At 36.4% G+C, this 27,248-nt stretch overlaps 1 protein-coding gene across 17 annotated transcripts in view; it reads right to left on the reverse strand.

The window, feature by feature from the left end:
• Nucleotides 1–27,248, reverse strand: part of TCF4 (transcription factor 4) — a 276,489-nt gene that overhangs the window by 112,987 nt on the left and 136,254 nt on the right. For 16 of the 17 annotated variants that reach the window (XM_072416499.1, XM_072416502.1, XM_072416495.1 and 13 more), the window contains 2 exons: nucleotides 10,285–10,414; nucleotides 8,160–8,209 (listed from right to left, as the gene is read on the reverse strand). In XM_072416499.1, coding sequence (XP_072272600.1) covers nucleotides 8,160–8,209; nucleotides 10,285–10,414 — 180 coding nt within the window. Of the gene's footprint in view, nucleotides 1–8,159; nucleotides 8,210–10,284; nucleotides 10,415–11,384; nucleotides 11,536–27,248 lie in introns of those variants that run through there. The other variant, XM_072416501.1, reaches the window with a different exon arrangement.

Genomic DNA, 27,248 nt, shown 5'->3' on the forward strand with positions numbered 1-27,248 from the left:
TGAAACCTAAAATAATAGCAGGAGACTGCTCAAGCAAAAGTGACTAGTCATTAAAAGTACCTGAATATTTCATTCTAATATCAGTCCCGGACATCCTCCAACTAATTATCACTTGTGTGACTGGGTAACGGAATAGTCTAAATTTTACCAGGTCAAATTGGAAGCTTTTGGCACATATGCTTGATAAATAAGAGCTTTTGGGTCACAAGTAGGCAAACTTTAGATAAATTTAAAGCGGATACTTTTTATCTCATTCTGATCTTGAGCCATCTTGATTGGCTAGATGGGAAGGACATTGGCGTTAATTCTCGCAGTAAAAGCTGGGATGTGCGGAGTATCCTGACAACCAACACTGAAATTTGACAGATCGCCTGACCCTTTCTGCAATAAAGCCCTACCTGATGCAAAATCGTTAAAGTGGAAGTTTTGTTTTGTTTTTGTTTTTTTGGATCTTCATGGTTCTGCATATACTTAAGAAATGCTTACTTAATAATCTGCCCAATTCTAAATAGTTGTCAGTGCTCTCCCAGGAGATAATTCCCTAGTTCCTGTTCCAACTGTGGTGTCATTCCCTATTACACACAATGTCTTACCAACAGGAACAAAGCAATATAAACCTGATGTTCATACCCTTATCTACTTTATATCAAAGTAAAATAGTTTTGATTGGAGTTTGACTTTATTATTCACATTCTTCATAATCTGAACAAAGCAATGTAATGTGCTTTTGGCTCACATAAACAAGCTCATGATAGTCAACAATGTGATATCAACAAGGACGTCCTCTTTAAACTGAAAACTAAATTAATTCTGACTACATCCAGTATTTTGACACAAATTTTTGGTTAGCAAAGTAATTAGGTAGGCAGCAGAAACATTTTTAAACCAGATAGCAAAGAAGCAGCCTCAAACAGGCGAAAGCAAACTGACAACTCTTCCAATAAGGACATCAAGTCCCTTTGCTGTACAATTAAACTGTCGTTACAACTGTCAGTGTAAAGTTTTCATTAGAGGGAAAAAAAATAAATTGTAGAATACATAAGTGTAGAAAACCAATGTTAGCACAAGCTGCTAGAATATTATGTTGCCGCATAACTTGCACAATGTGGTGGCGAATCCAAAAAGGTAACATTAACAGGGGTAACATGATATGTAACCAAGCTTATAATTAAAGATGTCACATTTGCTTCACTGCTTTAGGTACGAGCAAAATACACAGACAGCACTTTTTCACCCTGCAACAGCTAATTAGGATTTCTCAAATTATTGCTTCTCCCCACAACCTAAACAGCCGTCTGTGTGAACCGTGGCTTTGGGCAAAAGAGTTTTACGTTGTGTGTAGCATGTCTCAGGAGAAGCCTCAACATGATAGACAAATGTTTGTATTCATCAGCAACCCCTCCATTCACGAATCAGTGCCAGTCCAGGCTCAGCAATAAATAAATAAAACTATATAAACAACATTCTATTTTGGCTGTGCCTAAGTAATGATAAATGATAACACCCCACAAACCGGAAACTATAGGTTATATTTAAAGCAGCACTTCCATAATTTAATAAAGCTGACTTATCATCACATTTTTAACACTAATTAAAAGAGTGGCTAAAGTTTTTATACAATGCAAAAATGTGTCTTCAAATTATATATATATATATATTATTTTTTTTTTTGCGAAAGACTCCCTTTTCCATCATACTGTGGTGGGGACTAAGGCTACGTACACACGTCAAATGATTTTCTTCGGATAATCACCTCAAGGCTAATATCGGACGAGAATATGGCTTGTGTACAGCCTTCTGATGCTACTTCTGTGCATGCTCATAATCAGCCATGTGTCATAAGCGGCTTTTCTGGAAAGTAAAAAAGTGCCAATCTTACGCATGCGCAGTACATTTTCAGACACATCACATCTGGTTGACGTGAGCAGATGACAGTACCCCTCCTTGACTTCCTTGGTGTCGCTCCATCCAGGGTTCTCCCCAGGCCCTTTTAGCTGGGTGCACCACCCGGCACTTTTCAGCACCCACCCAGCTGTTTTTGGGAGGTTACTAAAGGTTTTTGGTCACAATACAGGGACTGCAACCCACCTACAATTTCTTCCCACCCGGCTTAAAAATATTTCTGGGTTGAGCACTGCCATCCATTGACTTGTTAGCCCACTACATAAGAAATAAAATCTAATGGATGTACTTCAGCCACACTGGAGTCAGAGCAGTATGCAGAAAAAATTAAGCAGGTGGCTAAACATAAGCTATTGCGATTCTGAGAAGAACAGTTTTCCTACAGTTCCAAAGGGACTTAAGACTCTGTTTTAAAGAACTTTACTAAATGATAAACCATGTGTTAGGAGTGTTTTTTTTTTCTTCCCCCACACAAACTCCTGTGAGAGGACATTTTTTGAATTCTAACATTACAGTTCCATGACTTCATCTTCTAGGACCTTGAACTCCACAATAACTTATCCTTCTCTTGGTCTAATTCCAAAGTCTTTCAAATGCATGACTCAAAATCATGTATGACAATCAAATTATCACTTGGTGAGCAGACTGCATACAACCACTGCTTTTCTCTATTGGAAAATGATGGGAAAGCCACAGAGTGGATGCTGGCAGGGCTACTGGGAACCTTAAAGGATCACTACAAACATATGTTCTATTATGTAAAAGACTTAGTGACTTAAGACTCAGTGCAATTCATTGATAAAAGTGAAGAGATCCAGATCTGGAAGCAAATATGTTCTTTGCACACACAACCAAAACTAAATTATAGCTTTATTGCTCCCTCTTACTTTCCTTGTTGTACAAACATCAAGATGCTTAAGTTGAAGCTTAAGCCTTTATCACATAAGCAATCCTCTTGTGGTCAGCAACTTATGAGGACAGTTACTATCGCAATGATCCATCTACAGAAAACAGTGTTTCTTTATTATGATTTTGTTGCTGATGATGTGCCACAATCAAAATTTTGCCAACGTTAAAATATATAAAACTGAAAATTCTGTATATGTGCCTTTAAAAAAAATGTCTGACTTTAAAGGCATTGTAACAAAAATGTCAGGAAGAAAGAGAAAGTGAAAAAAAAGTAATGTTTTTCCATGGAAAATATTAAACACTACTATAAAAACCAACAGTTACACATACGTTGGCCTAAAAATTAACCAATTAGCATGTTTTAAAGCTTAAAGAAATGGGCAACTTCTGCCATGGGCAAGAGAAATGTTATTAAATGAATAAAAACAGCAACAGTTGCATGTTACAATAAGCTCTGTGTAGGTTTGAAAATAATATTTATAAAAAATGTATCCTTTAATTGTCTTTTATACTCTGGTCTATACACCATTCAGCTTGTCTGTAAACCTCATTTTTTTCCAGCAATTTTCACTCGCTGTAACCTTTGATGGTATGTGATTATTGTCATTTTGGATCACAGGTCTGGAACCACTAACTACTGGCCAAGGGCCTACAATGTGTCATGAAATAACCTGCTCCTTCCTCACTAAATTCCCAATAACACAGCATGTAAAAAAACAGGTAAGAAAACATATAAATGTGTAGGAATGAAAGTCATTAGCTATCCTAGCTCTAAAATGTTGAAAAAACACACACGAACAATTCTTGTGCTTATACCCAAGTGCCCAAAACCTAAAAATTAAAGCAGACTCTGTACTAAAAATCAAGGGCCACTTTATATATCTGGGACCCCTTCCCAATATTATCATCAGGATAAAGTTAAATACATACTGATCTTACCAATGGATTCCCCCCTGGCACCTAGACAAGAGCATTGCCATTATTCTGCTGGCAGGAACCTGGGGAGCACCCCAAATCTTATTCAAAGATGCTTCTGTCCTGTCCTGAAGTATCTTCATGCTTTGAGATATTTAGCATTCTCTGATATCTGGCAGAAAGGATGGGGGAATCACTGCTTGATGTAGGAAAGACATGTAAGGTAAATATTTATAGAACAATGAAATATATGATGAAATATATGATTTTCAGGGTATTTGGCATCACCTGCCCTGGAAAGGGATTTAAGGACCTGAATAAGGCCATATATAATTGTATTGCTGTAGAATTGCAGTCCATTATTTGGGATCCAGGCCCGGAGAGTCCGGGAAGGAATGGGTGGGACAGGCACTCTTCCCTTTTCCAGGGGCAGATGATGTCAAATACCCTGCAAATTTGGCATCATATATTTCATCTTCTAAATATATATACACACACACACATACCAAAAGGCTGCCACTTTATTAGAGGAAGGGTCCATATATATTAAGACCTTTGTGTTAATTGTGGGAGGTGAAGAAAATAGTAAAAAACAATGGAGAATCAATCTGTGTACAAGAATTGATTCTTGTACACAGAACTAAAGATAGAAAGTAGCACCCATAAGCTCTGTGACTAAATTGTTTTTGTGCTTTAAGATAATGCTAATGGATCTATATCTTAACTAAGTATTCCTCCTTTAGTTATTTCCTTAACACATATGTTACCATCTTTCATTCCCAAAAACACATTTATACAATTGCTTTGGCAGTGATAAGGTGTATTTGGACCTGTCAATAAAGCTGAGAAATAAAAAAAAATAATAATAGATAAAAGAAACAATAGATAGATAGATAGATAGATAGATAGATAGATAGATAGATAGATAGATAGATAGATAGATAATGAGCAGTAAATCAGAAGTCACAAAATTCTTGGACACAGCAAGTCAGTATGTGGAAATCCAATGGCTTGCAGCTCTTTGCTGAATTTGTTAATGTGCTTACTGGTAAAATAAATAAATAAGACCAACAAACAGCGCAGGAGGGGAAAATTCATTGAGATACAGCTGTTTTATACAGGCTGACACCTGGTTTATCAAGCACGCAGCTAATGATGCACTCACATCTCCACCGCTAGCTCAGACACCTCGCTGGAAAAATAAAGATGTTCTTTCTGCAATCTATGTAAATTTTCGAATAAATCCGTCGCGCAAATCTCTTTGAACATGCAAATCCATAAATCATCATTATGCTGACAAAGAAGTGAACTATCTCGTGAAATGAAGGCTCATTTCATCCCAAAGCCCCGCTCAGGTATGGGGCTCTGAACTTTGGGCTCTGTTCCAAGGAATTAGAGAATTTTCCATGCTTAAGATTAGGGCAACCACAAATTCTAGTGTGTTTTGTAATTAATCAATTGGGAGTCTGGTCAAGTGAAAAAAAAGGAGGGGAACAAAAAGGTTTTCATTCTGAGATGTTCTTAACTTTTTTTAGGTCTGCTGTTAATGAGGTATGCTGTGTGAATCCAATAATGAACAATATTATTAGAGACCAGAATATGAAAGAGGATTGAAGAAAAGAGAGCCATATACAGATACAATTTAGATTAATTTTTAATTCAATTGACTTGATAATAAAAAAAAGAAAGTTTTCTTAGTAGTGATGATTTATAAGAAAACTGATCACTATATTTACACCTGATCAATCTTTCAATTCATGAATAGGTTTATTCTTGCAAACTTAAGTTTAAAAGAGAAATCACATGTGGAGTCTCAAAAACCTGTCACATAATTGTACAACCAATGGAATTTTCCTACACATGATTTCAATCACTTCTGGTCAACTGGATTCAGAAATAATCAATTTAAGGTTGATTCTATGAAATTAATTATTAGGTAATAGTATCCTAGTATGGTCAGCCTAGGTGAAACAATCATCAGTTATGGTGATCTGTGTTATGCATCTCAAACTCCGAACAATCCTCTCTTTGTCAGACATAGGAAAATAAGGAAACTGGAAAACATTCTGTTTTTTTTGTCGTAATTATGTAAAATGGTAAACTGCAATAAGAAAGTAATCCAAGCAACACACAAAAACTTGCAACAACAAGGCTCTATGACTGCAACAAAAGATGTAAGATTGCTACATACATCTGAGGCCTTATTTACCAAAAAAAAGCACAATAAAATTTCAATCTGAGCCATAAAAATGGAAAATATTTATGACAGGATTTGTGAAAATCATCTGGTGTACATAGACATTTGGGTTTTGTATATGATGCGTTTGTGAAGAAATTTAGAGGTCTTTAGATCTTTGAAACAACATCAGTTATAATGAAGTTGTCCTTTACTGAACTCCATCACAGAGGGGGTCTGCTTTAATAAAGCCATCAAAGACTAGAGAAGAGTGATCCATACATGGATTTCTTTAATTGCTTTTAGTTGGCAAATGTTTTCAGTCTTGGACCAGATCCATTCCAGGTTTGCTGGATCTCCCAGGTTCTCCCATGTTAGTCTTCTCCAGTCTTGGAGAACTTTAATAATTCAGATCCAGTGTATTGCAACGGGACAAATACTTACCCCCAGCTCTAGATATCAGTGCCCAGTGCCACACAGCCTTTGCTTGAAAACAGTCCTTTTTGCTTCCTAAGTACAACAGCTCTTCTTCATTCCTGTGGCTGGGTTGGTAATTATGGAGGATAAAGCTATCACCAGGAGTATGGACACTGAAATGAGTATGGCAGTGGTGGTAAACCATGGGCTTGCTGGGACTGCTTTTAAGCAAAAACTGTAAAATGCCACACAGGGTCAAACATTGAAGATCTCAAGAGCAAAATAGTATGTATTTCTCTCGGAGCGATTCACTGTGGAGAAACATAGAGGACATCTTCATTTAAAAGTACGCTGTCTAAATGCACAATTAAAATGCATCTTAAGGTTTAACCCTAAGGTTTAGGGGTCATCAAATTCTAAAAAGACATTAGACTTATATAGAACTTATATAAAGCTGAAACATCATTACCAACCCCACAGCCTTTGCAAAGGTTTTTCTACCTTGCACCACACAAACTATTAACCAGGAATCAATGTTTGCATACAACAAACCCATTTCTGTAAAACCACAGTGGTAAGGCATGCAGAAAGCCTCTCATTTCAATCTACAAAATCAACACGGGCGTCTACACCTATGATGAAAGCGCAGACACAACATCCATTTGTCATAAAATTGATGCTTCCATCTAGGGCTGACCACAATAGTATTTCACTTTGTGATAATTCCATTCAAACTTAGTTTAAACCTTTAAAATACTTCCATCTATAGTGTGGGCTGTATAACTGGTGTCACAAAAACAACCATGGAACCAAACTGAAGTAAATATACAGAAATAAAGAAGTGAATAATCACAGCTGCAGATTCCTTTAGCAAGTGAAAATCGGAATGCATATAAGGTGGAATGTAATGTGAACCTGTGCATCACTTCCAAAAACATATAAACCTGTATTGACCAAAAAAACAGGACCCTACATTTGGCTTTGCTCCTCTTCAGAACCCACATTTAATATAGAGACCCAGGCCACTCTTTTATGCAACGTGTGGCCAGTTCTGTCGATTTCTGTCTAACTTTTGGCTATTGAGGATGCCCATCACAGGGACTGGGTAACAGTAAAGTGTAAGAGACTGGAAGAGGCAGGAGGGAGCTAGTGACCATTGATGATTGCTATGAGCATTAAGGAGTATAAAAGTGAGAGGTCTTTTTTTGTGGTGAACACAAGTTTATATGCGTGGGGGTAGCACAGATATACCTTAAACCAATACTTAACAGTTAATATTACTTGAGATGTCATACACCTTTAGATAACCAATACTTAAGATGTCATACAACTTTTAGGAGTACAAAGCCTACCACAAAGTAGTCTTTTTCCTAAATGACAGGTTTGCTTTAAAGCAAAACTCCGGCTTTTTTTGGGGGGGCAAAGGTAAATAAAATTGAATTGCTGCCTGTGTCCCTGTTGAGAAAAAATAAGAAAAATCTCACAGTGAAAGACACAACAAAAACATTTTTCTAAAAGAATTGGAAAGGTTCTGTAACCCTGTATTTCCCAAAAATTCCCGCCATTGACAGGTTACTGGGACAGGAAGTGAAAGTAAATATCCCCAACAGGGACAAAGATAGCAAATATACCTGACAGCAAAAAAAAGTTATTTTTTAAATCAGCATCACTTGTCAGTTATCACTGGAAAACAGAATTCCACAACACTTTCAAATCCATCAGAACAATTATTTCAGCACAGAAACCAAATGAACACAGAATACCCAAATCAAGTAAACAATAAGCAAGTTCACACATGATATCTTCCTGCTGCAACTGTTTAAGACATAGGGGTACTTACTGAAGAGGGTAAACCTGGAGGAACTTTTCTTACTTTCTTTGCTTGCACCTCTGTTGGACAGAAAAATTTTTTTTTACTGGAAACAGTCATCATTTTCTGTATTTTTAAACATAATGGTTTATACTGGAGAAGGATGGGAACATGTCCACAGCAACAATTTACAAACCAGTTTCCTCACTCAGTAAGATTCAAGACAAAAGGCTAATTTGGCTAAAAGGCTGCGGTGGACAAAATTCCCTTCCTTTGATGAGGTCTGACAATTATAAATCACATGCTGGCTCTTTAAACCAAAGATTGTGAGATCCCTCCACCTAAATTTCCAGTTCTGCCTGCCATAAGCATTGCAAAGCCAAATTATGTTGTTGCTCTTTCCTGATTCCCTCTAGATTCTCCAGGACATAAAATATTTGCTGAGGCTTGCTATAAGAGAGGGTAAAGTATTGTGCTTTTGTGGAAGTATAATAAAATTATGTAGGTTAATCACATAATTGAATTATTTAGGAAATTGTAATGGGTTTTAGGTGGCATCATCATAAAGTAGTCATTACAAAACCTCTCAGTAAAAAGCATGGTGTTCCTGGTAGATTGGTGGGTTGTGGTTGGTAATCTGCAGTACTACAAAATGTCATATTTATGAAGAACATAGAACCATTCACACTAGTACCCTTGCCAGGGTAAATTCAGCATTTATCACTATAGACTGTAAACTTGATGGCTGTCATGACTTCTTTTCTCACCTTGGTTCTAAATCTGGAGGTTTGTATGTTTGCATATTTTAGAGGTTTGTCTACTCATGTACTGGTTTCTTTCCATAGTGTAAATAAAATTAATGTTAACATTTACTTAAGTAAGTCAAAGACATAAATTATCTCTGAGAACAAGGTAGAGGACATCAGCCCATCCTCTGTATGGTCAAGACTGTGAGTGGTAGAATGCCTGGAGGCGTCCTCTCATGCGCCTCATGATGGTTAACAGAAGACCAGGAAGTTAACTTTCTTCCCCATTCTTACTGAGAAACAATAAAGTGCCTCATCAGAATCTTTCCAGCATGTTGTAATTGCTCTTTGTTGTTCCTTAGAATAGAATATAAATGTTCTCATGCTTGTCTGAGCTTTACAATTTGATCACGGCAGGACTGGGATGTTTATAGCCACCCAGACTCCCTGACTGATATACAGCTGTTGAATATGGTTATGCAGCCAATTCATAATAAATAATATCTATCTATCTTTCTTTCTATCTATCTGTTTTTACACCTGTCCACCTTCCCTTCCTACCTTCTTTCAAATGAACAGATCAGCAATGGGTTTACAACTCTCCATCACTCCCCACCCTCACCTACCAACATACACACTTCAACCCCAAGTCTTTTGGCCAATATTCATTGTTCTAGTTTTGACAGTTGAGTTTCAACAAGCTTTTGTTTGCATTAGACAGGTTTTGCATTTTTAACACAACTCAATGTCTGCCCACTCATAGAAGGTCAAATACAGATTAAAAGGGGGTCAACAGCAGGTCAAATGTAACTGTCAATAAACTGTAAATGATCCCAGAAGTAAAATCAGGTGGGTTTGTCATTAATTTTGTATGGATTCACAAGAGATCATTGTGATATACAATGATTAACAATAAGCTGACATTACAGCAACTGCCTGCATCTACTGTATCGCTTCTATCTTATATTACTCCTCTATAGCTCTAATATACAGGGTGGACAGTGGTAGACAACCTAGAGGCATCTATCACAAGGAGTGTTTAGTTCTGCAATGTTTAGAGACAACAGGAATAATTTACTAAAGAAGGTTATGTTGTTTACCTTTACAAGGAAACTTCCACTCAGCTCAGTTAATTTTTTTGAATTTAAAAAAAACATAACTTTTGCTTATGAAGGGATGATTGAAGTAAGCAAAACTTCACCTTATTCAATAAACTAGGTGAAAATCCACTTACAAGATGATAATTCACTTTACTGAGTGAACAGATTATGTCTTTTTTTGTTTTAATCAATCCCAATGTGTATGTAGCTGAGAAATGTCCCCCTGTATTCTCCCCTGCAGGGGCTTATGGTTTATCTGAGAGTGTAACTGGATACTATTACTAGGCAGAAAATAACAATAATACGCACCCATTGAGCTGCTATGAAAAGGCCTCCTCCTGGAGTTATTGCTTGAATAATGATAGTACTGTGAGCCAGGCTTTGTGGGTGAAAGAGCCCCTGAATTGCCAATGTCCATTTCACCTCCGAGAAGGCTTTGCTAGAAACGATGCAAGAAAAGCACATTTAATCCAGAGAGACGGAACAAAAAAAGAGCAACTAAAACAGCTTAATATAACCCAAAAAAGTAATACATCTCATATATCATTCTTTACAGACAATATAAAATGTAACTTCCTTTCTTTCACCAGTAGTCAGTCCTGTTTGGTCTGTGATCCTTTGGGGAAAGGGCAAATATATCAGCCATAGAGAAAGCAATGTTCCCCTAACACAACAAAAGGTTCTGTATTGCTTCCTCCTTGGCAATCATTACGAGTCATATAGTGCCAATCATATAAACTCAACGTGACTTTAGTTTCATTTTTACCAAACATGTTTGAGATTTCAGCTATATTTTTAAAATCTAGCATGCTGGGTGGTAACAGCAGAAAAAAAAATCTTTATGCATTGATCACACAAATACAGGAGATGGAAATACTGCACACTTTTTAGAGTAGTTCCTATTATGCCCAAAATATGAAAATAAATTAAAAAGTGGAATATACAGGGAAAACAGTGGTCATAGAAGGATGAAAAAGTACAAAAATGTTTATTTCTTTCGGTAAAATAAAAAAATGTACACACATTATACAGATTGCTAACCCATGTATTGCAATGGCGATAAATAAATAAACCCAATGGATGGGCTACAAAGCCACCTATAGGTTAAAAATTCAACTATAATTTAATTCACAACCTACAATAAAAGCTCAACTATAAAAATATATAAAAAAGTGCAATATACAATAGGGGGTGCAAATAATACAGATAGAGAGAAAAATAATAATAATTAAAACAATGTCAACCAAAACATTCCCACCATTGCAATGAGCATGCACGCCAATGTATCTCGATGCCTTGATAAAAATTGTGTTGTCAATGGTAAAAATTGCAATAAAGCTAATATGTCAAAGTTAATCACAACAGCACAAATCTATTTACTATTTGCAGTACACCAAGTTAAAACTTACCCATAACACACAAGTCCCTTGATTACACCTAGCAGCGAATACATTGTTCTTTTAATTGTTCTCACATGGAATAAGGCAGGTGTAGATCTCTCCCCGTTTATATTGAGAAGAAATTTAAAATTTATATAAAAAAAAAAGAAAATTTAAAATTAAGTGCTGGGAAAAAATCTAACTTTATCTGTACTTGTAATCAACTTTTTACTGAGTGAACTAATTACTGTACTTGATAAAGTACAGAATGTGTTTTGCCTAATCTATATTCTAATCACCATGTCACTCACAACAGACTTAGTAATGCTTCACTAACGCAGTATTCACATGCAAAATACCCTAAATGGGCCAATTATGACTGTTCTGCTCTTCCCCAGTTAACCCACTGAGGACTGAAAAAATTCACAAGCCACTCTGCCACTAAAACAAAGAGCCCTTGTTCTAAAGGATTCCTAAATAGCCTCAACAAAAGGCCACCTCTTCAGCTCGGGAGCAGTTGGTCCAATATGACCCGTGAGATAGAAACAGAAGAAATGTGAATATTCCGCGTCTGGGGCAATGTTTGGAACTTTCCAAACTATGTGCACTGGCTATATGACAGAAAAAATGAAACTAGTAATAAACGCCCTGCAGAGGATTTTGTAAAGTTTGGAATATTTAGAATGTTACAGAAATAGGAACATATATATATATATTTATATATATATCTCATAAGGAAAGGTAACTAACTAAACAAAAGAAAAGTTTGAAGGCAGTAGTGCAAATGTGAATACTGAACTGTCGATAACCCATGCAAAAGCTTTTGCAGAACTCCTTTAATAAAGTGAGTTATCATTCATTTTTATATTTTTACATACATAAATAAAATCTATATTTGAGTACTTATATGCAAATGCCATATGAATTTGTATTTGTGTTTATCCATTCCGGGGACTTTTATAGCTCTGCAAAACAGCAAAGCCATATTGGTGACCTGATGTTTTTTGTTAAACAGCAGTAAAGCAATATAGCTTGATCACTTCTCTGTCCCAAACCTGTGACTGGAAATAAGCAAAAGCTGAATGATGAAGTCATATCTATGCTTTCTTCTCTTGTCAGCATGTGCATTTGATTTTGTAGTAATTGCATTTAGAATTTATTATTTTTATTGAATAGTTGACTACATTGTTTTATAGCCGCCTAGAGTTCAACACTTTTGCGATTTTGCAACTTTAAACCAATTTGCGATTGGTCATAAGACCCAAGCACCGCATCATGGGAGGTGACATGTTCCGCCAGACCTGGGTATTATGTAGTGATGATCACAGCAGAACCAGTATAGGGAAAGGACTAGAGCTATGAATACATTGATTGTGTGGCAACAAATACTATCACTGTGCAGTGAATGAAAAGGAAAGAAACTATCCCTTATAGAGCTTCCACAGTATGTGATTATAAGGATGAAAAGGATGACAGAGCATTTGTTAAAAGGCACTCTGACCCCCCCCCCCCCCCCTCCTCTGACCAGACTAAGTGATAAGGAGGTAAATGTGTCAATATAAAACATATATTATGTATATTGTATATAACAATATAAAGGAGCAAAATACCTCAACAATATGGCTCCACTACTGCAATACTGAAACTGATAAGCAATCGCAGTGTTCTCCCCAGTCCCTTTTAGCTGGGCGCACCACTCGGCACTTTTCAGTAACCACCTGGCTATTTTTGGGTAGTTACTGATAAGTCGGGTCACAATACAGGCGCTGCCACCTGCCTAAAATTTCTTCCCACCCTGCTTAAAAAAAATATAGGTTCAGCACTGCAACTGTCTTTACATTTTTTACTATACTTCTAAGTAAGGTTTTTTTTTTTTATCTAGAATTTAATTATGATTATAAAATCAGAACTTAGCTACTAAAACACCCCTAAATGTTTACAAACATAAATTCCCCCTGATGCTAAAATACTACAAAAAAAAAAGAGCTATTGTTTGAATATATTTATGATTTGACAAATTGTATAACTGTTTTGGCAACTCTACTTTAGAGCAGTCGTATAACTTTTAGTGAGTCGGAAAGGCATAGTAGATATTTGGATTTAGCACAATATATTGTGATCCTTCACATCTCAAACCTTAATTTAGAAGACTTAGTCTTTTAAACAAATTTGATTCAATAGTTGGCCTTTTTGCTCCTGAATCTACATAAAAGTTGGTAACATGGCCTTTAACTTAATAAAGCAAAATTTTTGTCCTTTTATAATGTTTTTGCATTTACAAAAGAAAGTAAATATTACAATGAAGTTTCCAAAAAAATCCTACAGTCCCTATAGCTGGCTGGATGGGTGATTATTAGTTCTATTTTCATTAGTTTAGAGAAGACAGCACAATTGCAGATACAGTCTGAATTAATGATAGGGGTCATATGCACACACCTCTTATTTCTTTTGGTCCTCAAGGTCTGGGTCAAGGACTTCCACCCATGTTATCAATTACTGAATAGCAAAGAAAAGGTGTAATACTCTTCCCAGCCAAACATGACCACAGGCTGCCACCTTCTCACTATTATGCATTACAGAACATATTAATTTAGCAATAGCCTCAACCCGGCTCTGATGTTGCCTCTGGCTTGAAGGCATCACCCAGTCTAAAGTATATGGGGCATCTAAAAAATATAAAGTAAGAATAATCCTTTTTTTCTCCCATTTGTAATTTGCTTTTTTTTTACTAATAAAAAGTCTGCTTTAAATGAAGTGCTGAATGTTCCGAAAACGCTCCCAATTCCAGAGCTTGGATTGACAATTTTCTCACACAACAGCTTTTTTTTTTTTTTTTTTTTGCACCGCTCCTGGAAATTATAGTCTGGTGTCACATATTTACCAGAGATCTACAGAGAAAGCTGTAATCATCCACAGCCCTGTGGCTGTCACTGCTCAGCCTGACAACTAATAAGGTAGAGAGATTTGGTAGCTGGCCAAGTGGTGACAAGTAGGAAGGACTAGCTGAAGACTGCTGTTCTTCCAGCTCATGAGAAGACACAACCTGATCTAATGTAGATGAATAGGGCCATACTTTTCAATAATAACATCCAATCACAAGTGTCCAGATGTTAGCAGAGCTGACATTCCTGACATTTTAGAAGAGGTAGGTCTCAGAAAGAATGGATACAGCTTTATGGCATTAACTCTCTTCATATGTATCGAGTATTTTTTTTAAAAGAAATTGGGGGTTTTTAACATCCCCAACACCCAATCCTGTAAACCAGCAAAGAGAACCTATTAATGATTTCACAGAACAAACTTTTTTTTTTTTTTTTGGTGCTACTCTCTTTGCTCCTCTACTTATGACCTACTACTGACTTTTCACTCATAACCTCATCACACGCACAGCTCCAAGACTTTTCTAGAGGTGCCTCAACTCTCTGGAATGGTCTTTTTCATCCAATTCAGCTTGTCCCTACTTTTGCCCATTAAAAGAGCACTCAAAACCCATTTTTTTCAAACTTGCCTACCCACCTTCTTCTGTCTTTAAAAACTGTCACTACTTCCCACCACTATATATCTCATATCTATTGTGTATTAATCCCTCCACCTGCTAGATTGTAAGCTCTTCGGGGCAGGGTCCTCTCCTCTTGTGTCACTATCTGTATTTTTATGTCATTTGCAGCCCCTATTTAATGTACAGCGCTGCAAAATATGTTGGCGCTATATAAATCCTGTTTAATTATTAATAATAATAATAATAATAATCACCCAAACTAAGTTATTTTCATTAACCTTCCATGTTATGAAGTACACCTGTTCAATGCCTTAACAAAATGTCTAATCAGCCAATCACATGGCACTAACTCCATGTATTCAGGCATGTAGATATTGTCAAGATGACCTGCTAAAGTTCAAACTGAACATCAGAATTAGGAAGAAAGGTCATTTAGGTGACTGTGAATGTAGCATGGTTGCTGATACCAGGTGGGCTGAGTATTTCATAAACTGGTAATCTCTTGGGATTTTCACATATATCTCCAGAGTTTGCAGAATTATCCATCAAGTGATACTTCTCTGGGCCAAAATGACGTATTTTCAGTGAATTTATACTTAGTAGTCTTTGTATTTGATGTAGACACATGCTGGGGGTCTTTGCCTGCATAGTTGTCCCCTTAAGGAGGGTGGAAGTAGCTCAATATTAAGAATCGATATACAATTTTGGATTTTCTTTCATTTTCTGTCCCAGTCACAAGTATTGATAAGCTGACGCTGAAACACTTTCTACTACCCACCAATAACCAATACCTGTGTCAGATTTTCTGCTTAGATCATTTCCTGTAGATTCCAACCTACAATAGTGGTCATAAATATTAAAACATATTGTGCAAAAAATTGAATATAATAAAGCTGAATATAATAAAAGTAAATATAAATCAATAAAGCCTAAGGTCCCTATATCTATGGAGGTAGCCATGATTGCCATTCCAACTGGGACATTAGCCATGTCTGCCTTTGTTCATCTCCGTTGCATGGAGGATGAGGGGATGAATAGTTTACAGAAAGAAGATAAAGATCCAGTTGTTCTCACAGGCAGTGACAAGGACACGACATTTCTTAGGAGAAATTTTCTGTGATTGCTGAATGTTTGTAAATAGGGAAAAATGAATGCAGGCACCACATGTGACTGGTATTCTGAAACATTCTACTTTTTTTAGTTGAGGTTATCCTTAAAATGTATTTTGGAAAAGTTAAGATTAAGTTAAGAATTTAAAATGCATCACAGTTTATGAAATCTGTGAACTGTATGTTGGAAGTCTACAGCTGTCAAACAGAGCAAAAAGAAGCACTATATAACAAACACAACTGGTTGCCCTTGACCTTGTATATAAAAAGCTTGCCATAATTATTTCTACAGTTAAATTGTTCACAGACAACAGATAATTGTCAGCAGATTGTGGCGATTAAAGCTGCACATGGGGAAACAAAATTTTGCCTATAGATGTCCTGAAAATTCTTGAGCTATCCTCATTAACTCTTCTTGGGGTGAGATTTTCCCAGTCAATTATACATATTGTCTTCTTGTGAGAATAGCTGGTCCTGGTAGTAGCCTTCTCCCTCCTCCCTAGCATTATAATGATCTCCATTACAACAGGGAAGCTCGGTTGGATGCAACATCTCTTTGAGACCCAACTGCCAGCTTGTCAATTTTTATCAAACACACTGTCTGAGTACCGCTAGTATATACTTAGGACCTCACTTCGGGTTGACTCAAAGGTTTCCAAACTTTCCCAGTATATCAATTTTATTTTATACATTTTTTTTTTGAATACTTCTAGGTTTTTCCTTGCTTCACCTTTCTACCCATCTTTCACACTCTTTGCTCTTTTTCCTCCATTCCTCCTCTATTATTACTCTAATTTTTCTAAAGCAGACTATTTTAACAACTATAGGGCAATGCCAACTTTACTTGAGTCATTCTGATATCCAACATCCCCTCTCCTTTTTATGTTTCAAAGGAATACATGTACAAACAGAAAATAACACAATAATACAGACAACAGATTAAACATAATATATAGGATCATGTTTTTTATGGAATATCATTTGGAAAGGGGGCAGAACAACAAAATGTACAAAGCTTCAGTACCTGATCCAGGGATCATAATCTAGTAAACGGTAGGCATACCATGCAGGTTGGTCGAATGTGGGGATGATACTTATCTTAATGTTAGTTAGCAAGATAGCAAAATAGGATTGCCACACCTTGAAAAACTGATTGACATGTGATTCCTTCTCTAAACCAGTTTCCACTCACTCCATTTGGAAAACAAACCATAATTTGTCCTTAAATATAGCATTAGTGGGAGGGCCAGCACCCCCTTTATCCCCACCCAAGGAATCTTGTTTGGTTTTATATATACCAAAAAGTGGCAAACCCAATCAGCACAGATAGAGCAGAGACGGTGAGGGAAGTCGGACCTCCATGTTGTTTTAGAACAAAGCATGTCATGTTCCAGGTGGGGATGGCTAATTTAGCTTCGCTTGGGATATGCAGAACAAAATGTATGTCTACTTATTTTAAAGAGCTTGTAAATGGAACGCTACGCATTTAGTATTGTTCAGCCTACTTCTCACATCCCTAACTGCCTGCAATAAAGGGAGAGATAAAGCCTTCACAAACCATCAGCCTGCAAGATTCATTTACAACACCATTTGGGGATTCCGCTTAGCCAAATGAGTGCTCACAGGAAGCGGGATATTAACTCTATTAGCGCCTGTTGTGCACAGAGCTGAGAACTATCCATTTAACCTGACCATGACATTCTTTATAAAATGACACCACCTGTCCTGGCTACTAACATATGTATGATAGGGGCTGAAACCCTCTTTTATGCAAGCACCTATTTATGGTCACCATTACAATGATTATCTAAAAGCAATTTTTACAAGGTACCATTTTTCTATAATTATTTTAAATTCACATATTTGCAGCATTACCTTCTAGGTCACAGCTAACATAAAAGCAATTAAAAAATGAGAGATTTGGAAAAACTTTGCCAGGATGTTTTTTGCAGTCCGTGCTGCTGCCAGTTCAGTATTCGTCTCTATTTGTCCTTCACCAGGGATGAAGATTAGGGGAAATGAATAAAAGTGAAATCTTTTAATACATCTGTCTGAGGAGGAATTGCCCACAGTTTTGAGAGATACTGTTCACTTTCTGTTGTGTCTACAGGACCGGAAAAGAAATTTGCCATAAAAACATAATTTTCAAATGCATATAAAAATATGAAAAAAAAAATCCTGGTTCCAGACTTCTTTTTCAGTTTTGAATTGGAGAACGGTTAGAAAAAAACAAAAGTTGACCCCTAAGAAGATTATCAGCAGAACATAGGGGTAGGAGAGGCAGTTTTCACTGTCAAAAAGGCAAGAAAGATATTTTAATGTCTCTCAACCCTACTAAAAATGTGTTTTTGTGGCTGGTATGAGGTCTTCATACTTCTTGTTCTGGTGACAACTAACATCAAAGCAAAAGAAAAGAAAATCTTCTCATTGGTGACACAAATAACAATAAAAACCAGTCAGGATCAAAAAACTTTCATGTTGGGTTTATATTGCTCCTCAAAGTGCCCAAATCAGGAAGGTTTTGTGATTTTGACTTTGTAAGCATAGAAAAGGGGGAAGTAGGGAAAAGGAAAGGATTTAATGTAGAGAGGTAAAACGTATAGGAGGACAGTAAATTATGGAGGGAGGGAAAAAGGGTGTAGTATACACAAGTAAAAGGAAAAGTAGTAAAAATAAAGGGAATAGGGCAGACAGAGAATAGAGACAAGAGAAAAAGAAAAACGAAAGAAAAAACAAAGGAAAAGGAAGTGAACATATGGGAGGCAAAGGAAAAGCAAAAAAATGGAATATAAAAGTATGGAAAGTAAGAGTCAGAAAAGAAAGGAAGAATGAGAGATTTGTAAGATTGTAAGAAAAAACAAAGTAAAAGGAAAAAACGAAGTAAGGAAAGAAAGGGGAAGAGAAAAGTGGAAATAGGAAGGGAAAGTAAAAGATAAGAAAAAGAATGGAAAAAAACCGAGAAGGAAAAGTATGAGTAAAGGGAAAACAAGAAAAAGGGAAAAAGGAAACAGTGAGTAAGGGCGAGGAAAAGAATGAAGAGGAAAAAGAACAGTAGCAAAGTAAGACAAGGAAAAAGGGAATACAAATAAGCAAAGTGATTGGGATGTAAAAATAGGGTAAAGAGAAGAAAAGAAAGAGAGAGGAAGAAAAGAGATAAATAACAACACAAACAATAAAATAATTATTTTTCCAACTAAAGATACAGATTTGCCCAATGTGAAAACCATCCTAAACACAAATGCTTTATGTTAGGGGAGCCTGGCATCATCATACAGTACATGTTACTTTTCCTGTAAAGTCTCAGTAGGATTCATATAGCGAGAAGCACAAATGGGTAAAGTTCCTGTGCTTACAGTGATAATAATAGTTATCGGACTGGATTATATAATGTTTCTAAGCTAAATATCTTCCAGCCCATCGCATCCTTAGAAATGTATACAAATACTGGCTTGCAGGAGCTGACACCAGCACATAAATTAAACAAAAAAGTAGTACATTCACTACAAATTCTAATTGATAAGGGTAGGCCCTAAATATTAGCATGCCTAAGTAAAGCTCAGCGACATTTGACTTTAATATCTTTGTAGTAATTTAAACAGTCAAGTATCAAGTAAACATAGGAATTTAGAGATCTCTTTAATTATCTGAGTAATTATTCCTATTGCTTATTATAAACCAATGTGCACCTGGTTTGTGAAATCTGATTTTTTTTTTAATTTGCCTTTAGCTGCACTGCCATAAAAAATGTCAGTGAATGATGAACACAGGTTAAAAATTTAATTATTCCTATTATGGTATACATGGGACTGAAGCAAAAAACTGGAACAGAAACAAAGGAGGAATCACTGAATGGAGCAACCTACTAGGTCGATGCTGTTTGGGATAATGATTTTGGGTTTCACGTAAGCACAAAATGCCTCAATTACTCAAAATTAATGCCATGATTCTGGCAAAACACCATTAAAACAGTGAAGTGAGTAGGCCATTTTGGTGCAGTTTTTTCCTATTTTTCCTTTTTTCAAATATCAGTGTCTAAAAAATATCAGGATTTGTCAGTTGGAGAGGATGAGTATTATACAGGCCTGCTTCACCTTGCCAAAAAACACTCCTAGCGAGCCAAGCACCACACAGGTAGCACCAGGCTATTTAGATATTTTATAGTATTGTTTAATTAGGGAACAGGGAGAAGTAACTTTAAGGAAGTAATGTTATTGAGAATCCCTCTCTCTGATGCTGATCTTAAGCCTGCACAGTATTTACACTTATTCCAGCTCTTGCACAAATTCAGACAGAGTGGGCATCTAGACAGGGCGAGAGAGAGAGAGGGCGAGAGAGAGAGAAAGAGAGGGCGAGAGAGAGAGAACTGAAAGGTGTCAGCCAGAAAAAATGCTGAAAAAGACTAAATAGTTTCAGATAGACTAAATAGATTAAGATATTGCACACAGTGTGCAGAAGAATAGGAGCTTGAACTACAGTTCTCAAAATAGGGGAAAAAAAAATGATCTCCAATGTAAGTATTGCAGCCCGGGCATTTTCTTAACCCTTGATTGGAGTCTGTATATATTTTTAGCTATTTTGCTTGGAATTGGATCTTAATAATTAAGCTACTGTAATATCAGCCAGCGGTGTCTGTTACTGACAAACCTGCTGGGGATCTTACACCCTTAGCTCACCCACCCAGGGTAAAAGCCTTGTCTTTTTTCTCATCATATTGCAAAAATAAACTGTTCTATTTAAATCTGCTCTTTATAGAATTTTTCATTCATTTTAATAAACCAAGTTCTAGATCAGGTAAAAAGAGTGAAATGGAAAAGCATTTAAAATACATGCAAAGGGTATGGCTTCTTCCAGCGGTCTGTGAGCGTACATTCACACATGAAAACCCACAGAGTTCACAATGTTCTCATTTATAACATTCACTTGTGTCAGCAGCTTCCAAATCTGCAGGCAGCTCAATGAATTCTGCTGAATGGGTAACAGAGGAAGGCGTCAGGCTCCCAAAACCTCACCACCATCAAATGTGCATAAAAAGGGGACAAGGCTGTGGAGCTGAACATAAAGTGCAAGAAAAACTGCAAAAGGAATTTTTTTTTATAAAATCATGCTAAAAATAATAACAAATATAACATTTTAATTTATCGTTATTGTCGTTAGAGTTTACAGTAAAATCACTGCTACAGTAATTTACCAGCAATATTGGTCAACATATGGGATTTAGGTTTCGTCAGGGGCAGCCACTGACATTACCAAAGGGCAGAAAACATAATATTGGTAATGCTAAGACTGAGACTGTAGATATACTACAAAAAATTGTCAAAGCCTGTGGACCTCTGTAAAGTTGGAAATACAGAGATAGAGAAATTTAATCTGAGGCTGCTAGCCCCTTACAAATGAAACATTTGCAAACAAATAGCAAATTACTTTTTAGAAATCCATTCCCGGTTTGCTGGATTACCCAGGTTCACTGACGAAAGTGTATCTTCTTCATCCTTGGAGAACTTAAATAACTGAATAAATCAGGCCCTTTGACTAGACCATGTCTTAAAACTAAAACCTGTGATACTGTCACATGTGTACATTTTGTTTCGGTATGCCGCCATCATCTTCCTTTTTTCAGCTATCTTTATTGTCCAATCTAGGATGGCTTTAACTCCAGCGAAGGCACACGGGAGTTTATACAACACTGGCAACCAAAAGGGAAGGCTCGAGTGAGCGATGAGGAAGGAATTCTTATTGCATAAGAAGTATCACCTGTCCCTTTCTGCAATAAAGCCCTGTCTGATGACAGATTTCTAAAGTAAAACTTTAACCTTCAATTTTTGAGCCATCCTTGGTGGATTTACTAGTTTGCTTTAGATTTTTGTTGTTTTAAAAGATCTATTTCCGCTTTAACTTTTGGACAGATGGCCCTACATTCTTATCATGCAAACCTATGCTATATGCATAATTCATAATTGACTGAAAGCTGTCCAGATCTTCCCCTAAACTTTCATAAATGTCTGGATTTCTCTCACCATGACAATGATCACCAAAAGAACTAGAGGGGGTGATTCTGCTTTTTAAGGACACTCAATTAAACCTGTCACTATATCTAGAAGTATTTCAACTGTTATCAGAAGTTATACACAGGCACCACCAGCAACACCTGAAGTGCTATATTATGTAAAATATAGGTTTGTGCATGAGAATTTTTTGTAGTAAAGATTTTAGGCTGGGATAAGACAAGTGCAGTAATCTGTAATACACATTTTCGAACCCTTAGAAGAGAGAACTTCATCAACAGGAAAGTTTCTGCTATCAAGGTGTAGCTTTATAATGAAGCCGGAATAAATCAGTAGCTATATTTCTTCTAGGGATTAAACAGGAGCAGCAATCTACAGTAATGCCAATAAATTTGGATAAACACATTGGCTCGGTCTTTAAGTATTTTTTTTTTTTCCTTTGAGTTGGTTATGATGGGCCACTTGATCCTAAAAAATCTTTTGTTAAAATGTTTGGCTAACAGTAAATAGGGCTATGTTCTCATTTAAAGTGTGAAACAAACCCTAACAATAGGCCCGAATGTTCTTGAATGCTAGAGAAGATACACTTTCATCAGTGAACCTAGGTGACCCAGAAAACCTGGAATGGATCTGGTCCAGGGTTGAAAACTTTTGCTAACATTTGGAAACCCATTCTAGGTTTGTTGGATCACTCAAGTTCCCTGATGAAAGTGTATGTTCTCCAGCCTTGGAGAACTTTATTTAAATCAGACCCAATGTCTCAGATGGCAACTATTTGCTATACAGTGCTGTAATATATTGGTGCTTTATCAATACAGTTTAATATTATTATTTGTAGTATTAATAATAATATTAATAATAACAATAATCTAGTAGTGTAATCCAAGCATACATTTTTGTTTTTTCAATGACATTACCACCAAAAAAATCTTGCATTATACTCTGGTCTTGAATTTTCATCCTTATTGAAAAGTGGAAGTGCCCTCCTTCAGGTGTCAGGTCACTTCCTGGGCAATGTAAATTGATCCTATTGTCTAATGGCTCCAGAAAGAACCGCTTGGGGAAGTCACAAAATGAAGTTTTTTAATACTAGTCTACACTCACAAAGGAGTTTCTATTCCCCAATAGGAGGAAGGAAAAAATTAATTAATGGGGAGCTTGATAATCACCTGGACATGGAATTAAAATTTCAGTTTGCCAAAATACTGTGAATTGTGTATCTTTTGCAAATCAAAGGTTTTTGTAGGCAAAACAGTAGTGCAGTTCCTGGTATGTAACTATGCGCACAGCTTCATATCTGTATATCTGCAGAGCAAAATTTAAAGCACTACCATCTGACTGCTAGTTTCCGGAGATCTGAAGTGAGATTTGATAAAGTTACTACCTTGTTGCTCACTGTTCTCCTTGCTCATGAATCTTAACACATGGCTGGTAGGTCTCCAGTTATAAATCAGCATGGTAGTCATAAAATGCCATTGTGGCCAAGTTGCAGCTTTAAAAAAATGGCACATTACAAATTAGAATGGCTTCCATCCTTCCAGCATTCCATGCTGTCCCTGTAAGCATTTTATAAGCCTGATGATCACGTCAGTTTGATATCAGCCACGAATAGTGAAACTGACATTCCAGAAAAAAAAAAAAAACTGAGGTTGGTTTCTCAATATAGAGTATGGAGTATGGAGAGGACGGAGTTTGTTGCAAAAACACAAGGTAGATTTTATTTATTTATCTTTATTTATTTTTTAAAGTACGCATGAAAAGTGCAGCTGTGAGAGGTTGCTGGAAACTCCACCTAGCAAGGGAGGTAATTATGTTTATAAGAAAAATTCTCTTAGGGTGCATGGACGGATGTAAGGATTAAAAGTTTGGCTATTGGATGTTCTGTTCTTACAGCTCGTCCAAACCATACAAAGCAATAGCCAAATCAGGTCCCAGAGCAAAAACATCTGGAATTACACCTCAAAGAGAATATATATATATATATATATATATATATATATATATATATATATATCGATACACACAATATGAATCAGTAGAAAATAAAATCACAGCTTTTAAACATTACACTTAAAAGCTGGTTAATAAATAGGGAAGTATTTTCATAAAAACATTGTAAAAATAAAAAACATGTTATGTTATATTTTGAATTGTTAGTTAGATGCCCCACCTACTGTACCCATCCTATAGACAAAACAGGAAGCTATGAAAATTCCCTTCTAGAATATTATCCCAAAAACAAGCATATCTTCCAAAACAATCTATTTCTGTAACAGGCTCCCAGTTGTAAATGGTAAAAGCCAGGCTTTATATAAAGAAGGTGCTTTGACAGGTGTCATTGGAAAAATGTGTTTTAAAAAATTATTGCGATTTTGTAAGTACAATATCAGACCTTTTACCAGGCTTACTCCCTTTTAAACACTCCAGCATGGCCACAGTTGGGCATTGCTTCACCATTTCTCAGAGAAAGCATACAATTCAGGTTTTGTACTTGTATTTACTCTCAGCCTTTGGAAATCACAAGCTGCCCTGAAATCCTTCAAGCTGATGCGGTTGGCTGTTATCTTTTAGGGTTACAAGTAAATCTACGTACAGATACTAGATCACTGGCCAGTCATTTCTAGCTTAAGTAGCTGCTTGTTCTATGGAATGGAGGAGAACAAGTGGCTAGCACCTAAATGCGTCTTCTACCACAGCAAACAGAAGCTGTTGAAACCATAAATGTTCGGAAGGTAGAAAATCTAATGAACGGTTTGTTAATCGTATAATCACTGATTTGTGTGATACTTACCCCACCTTCTAGATTGTAAGCTCATCGGGGCAGGGTCCTCACCTCCTCCTGTGTCACTGTCTATATCGGTCTGTCATGTGCAACCCCAATTTAATGTACAGCGCTGCGTACTATGTTGCACTATATAAATCCTGTTTAATATTATTAATAATAGGGATGAGGGAAAATGTTTGGAGTATTGTGTGCTGTTCATTCCAAAAGCCAAATTCCAGCTAAGACTACCTTTAAGTCTTTAGATTTTAGAAAGTTGGGTCAGAACCCATGATCCTAATAGGGAAAATAACCCACACTACTTGTAAAGGGAATTTAGTAAGTCAATAAGGTGATTTATTTCTTATTGGGACACAGCTAGAAGTTTTAAATCTAAAGCTTCTAAAGCTTTAAAAACATGGCTGCAATTAGGCTTTGGATTCACCCTATACTTTCCAATGTCTATCTTCTCCCAGCGATGGACTGTCTGAAATAGTGTAGATAACAATGCTGATATCACCACACTCTGCACCATTACACTATGAGTAAAGGATGTGCTGATACCTCAGAGGGCAGGTCCATGATGTCTTGTACCTACAGTAAGTCCTCAGTCTTATAGGGTTATTGACATAAGGCATCACTCAGAACTAGCTCAGATAGAACTAGACAAATAAACATCCTGAACTTGTGATTTAAGGACATTATTCAAAGAATGAGGGGGTAAGAGGATGTGCTGAGAGTTGTGTATTTATATGACATTGGAATCACTGGTTGCTGAACAAATGGAAGGATTAACAAGAGAGGAATAACAAAAATCTAAAACATACAATTTGAAAAATTAAACAAAGCTGTATTTTTTTTCTCTAACCTCTAACTAAAATTTCACCAAGCAGGATTAGCACTTCCTGTGTCTATGGAATGACTGGTTATCATGACCTGCAGGTGTACAGCAAAATTTAAAGGAGCGAGGTGGTACTTTGCCGCCTGGTTCCTTAATCACCAGGTGGCTTATTTAGCTGTGCCAAACATTTTTTCTGTTCTAAAAGAGAATCTGTGTTTAAAATGCAAGAAAATAGCAAAGGTGAAGAGATAACACATGTCTTAATATAAAGAAAACATACAAAACATCTCGACCTTGCTTAGCTAATGAACACCTGGAAACTAACAGTAATTATCAGACTCTGAGCATATAGAAATCATAGACTCTCTGCAATACATGTGATCGGACCAGTGCAATTAAAATGGATTTCTGTGCCCAGCAAGTAACAATCTCTAGCTAATGAGACCCACACAGTATTTCCCAATTATTCTTCATAAAGTTACATGACCCCCTTCATGTGTTTCTTGACCAGGTGCCTCTTTTAAGAATTGAAACTGGTCATCTGTTCCACCAGCAAGGACTCCCCTCAGTAAGATTCTTCAAGCTCTTGGAGCATAAAAAGATCCAGCTGCTAAATAGCCAAGAGTATTTGTCTATATTATTATTATAATTATTATTATAATTATTATTAATAAACAGGATTTATATAGCGCCAACATATTACGCAGCGCTGTACATTAAATAGGGGTTGCAAATGGCAGACTAATACAGACAGTGATACAGGAGGAGAGGACCCTGCCCCGAAGAGCTTACAATCTAGTAGGATACCTCTAGTGGGGTATATCACCTAGGCAGGGACATGCGCACTCAAGGGTAGAAGAGAGTAAACTCGGCACTTGGCATGTCATGTGAGCACAGATTCAGGTAAATACTTGGGGCTTTTAAATTAGTTTTTTTTTTTTTTTTTTTGGGGGGGGGGGGGGGGGGAGGGGGGGAATGCAGCAATTAGTTTGAGTGGGTGGGTGGAAATATTTGTAAGTAGAGATCCCTGGCTTAATTTTATACTGCTCCCATGTAGACCTGCCCTACTGTATTTGCCCTATTTCCCTCTAACTTTTTTTAAATAGGTATCATTTATTTTATCAGCGGCAACACGCTAGGACGCTGTAATCTTATATCTGTACAGGTACCCAATGACATTTGTTTACAGTAAAAACAATTAAGTAATAAAAACAAATTTATATATATATATATATATATATATATATATATATATACATAAACTTGCATTGTGAGAGGGAGCAGTAAAGCAACGCCAATGTGGCATCATAAACAAAGAGGCAGCACCTCTGTAAGCAACAAGCAATTATTGATATCCTTTAACCTATAACATTACAAAAAAAAAAAACAATATATTAAAATACAAATCCAGCAAAAACATCTCTGTTATAAAGAGGTAGATTTTTTCTGTTGGGGAAATTTCTGCTCAGTTCCTGTGTTCTCATTAAAAGATATATATAAAAAGGAAAGGAAATTTTCCTAACCTCTTGAGCGTTACACTGAGGTCTAGATTTCTGTACCAAAAGTGATCCATCATTTTTCATGAAATTTTTTTTTTAAATTGTAGACCTGTAACCTACAGAAATATGTCCGAACAGGGGTTCTAGTAGATATTATGAATATAAAAAATGTTTGAAACACAC

The sequence above is a fragment of the Pyxicephalus adspersus genome, chromosome 6 (assembly GCF_032062135.1).
Source record: "Pyxicephalus adspersus chromosome 6, UCB_Pads_2.0, whole genome shotgun sequence".
NCBI lineage: Eukaryota > Metazoa > Chordata > Amphibia > Anura > Pyxicephalidae > Pyxicephalus > Pyxicephalus adspersus.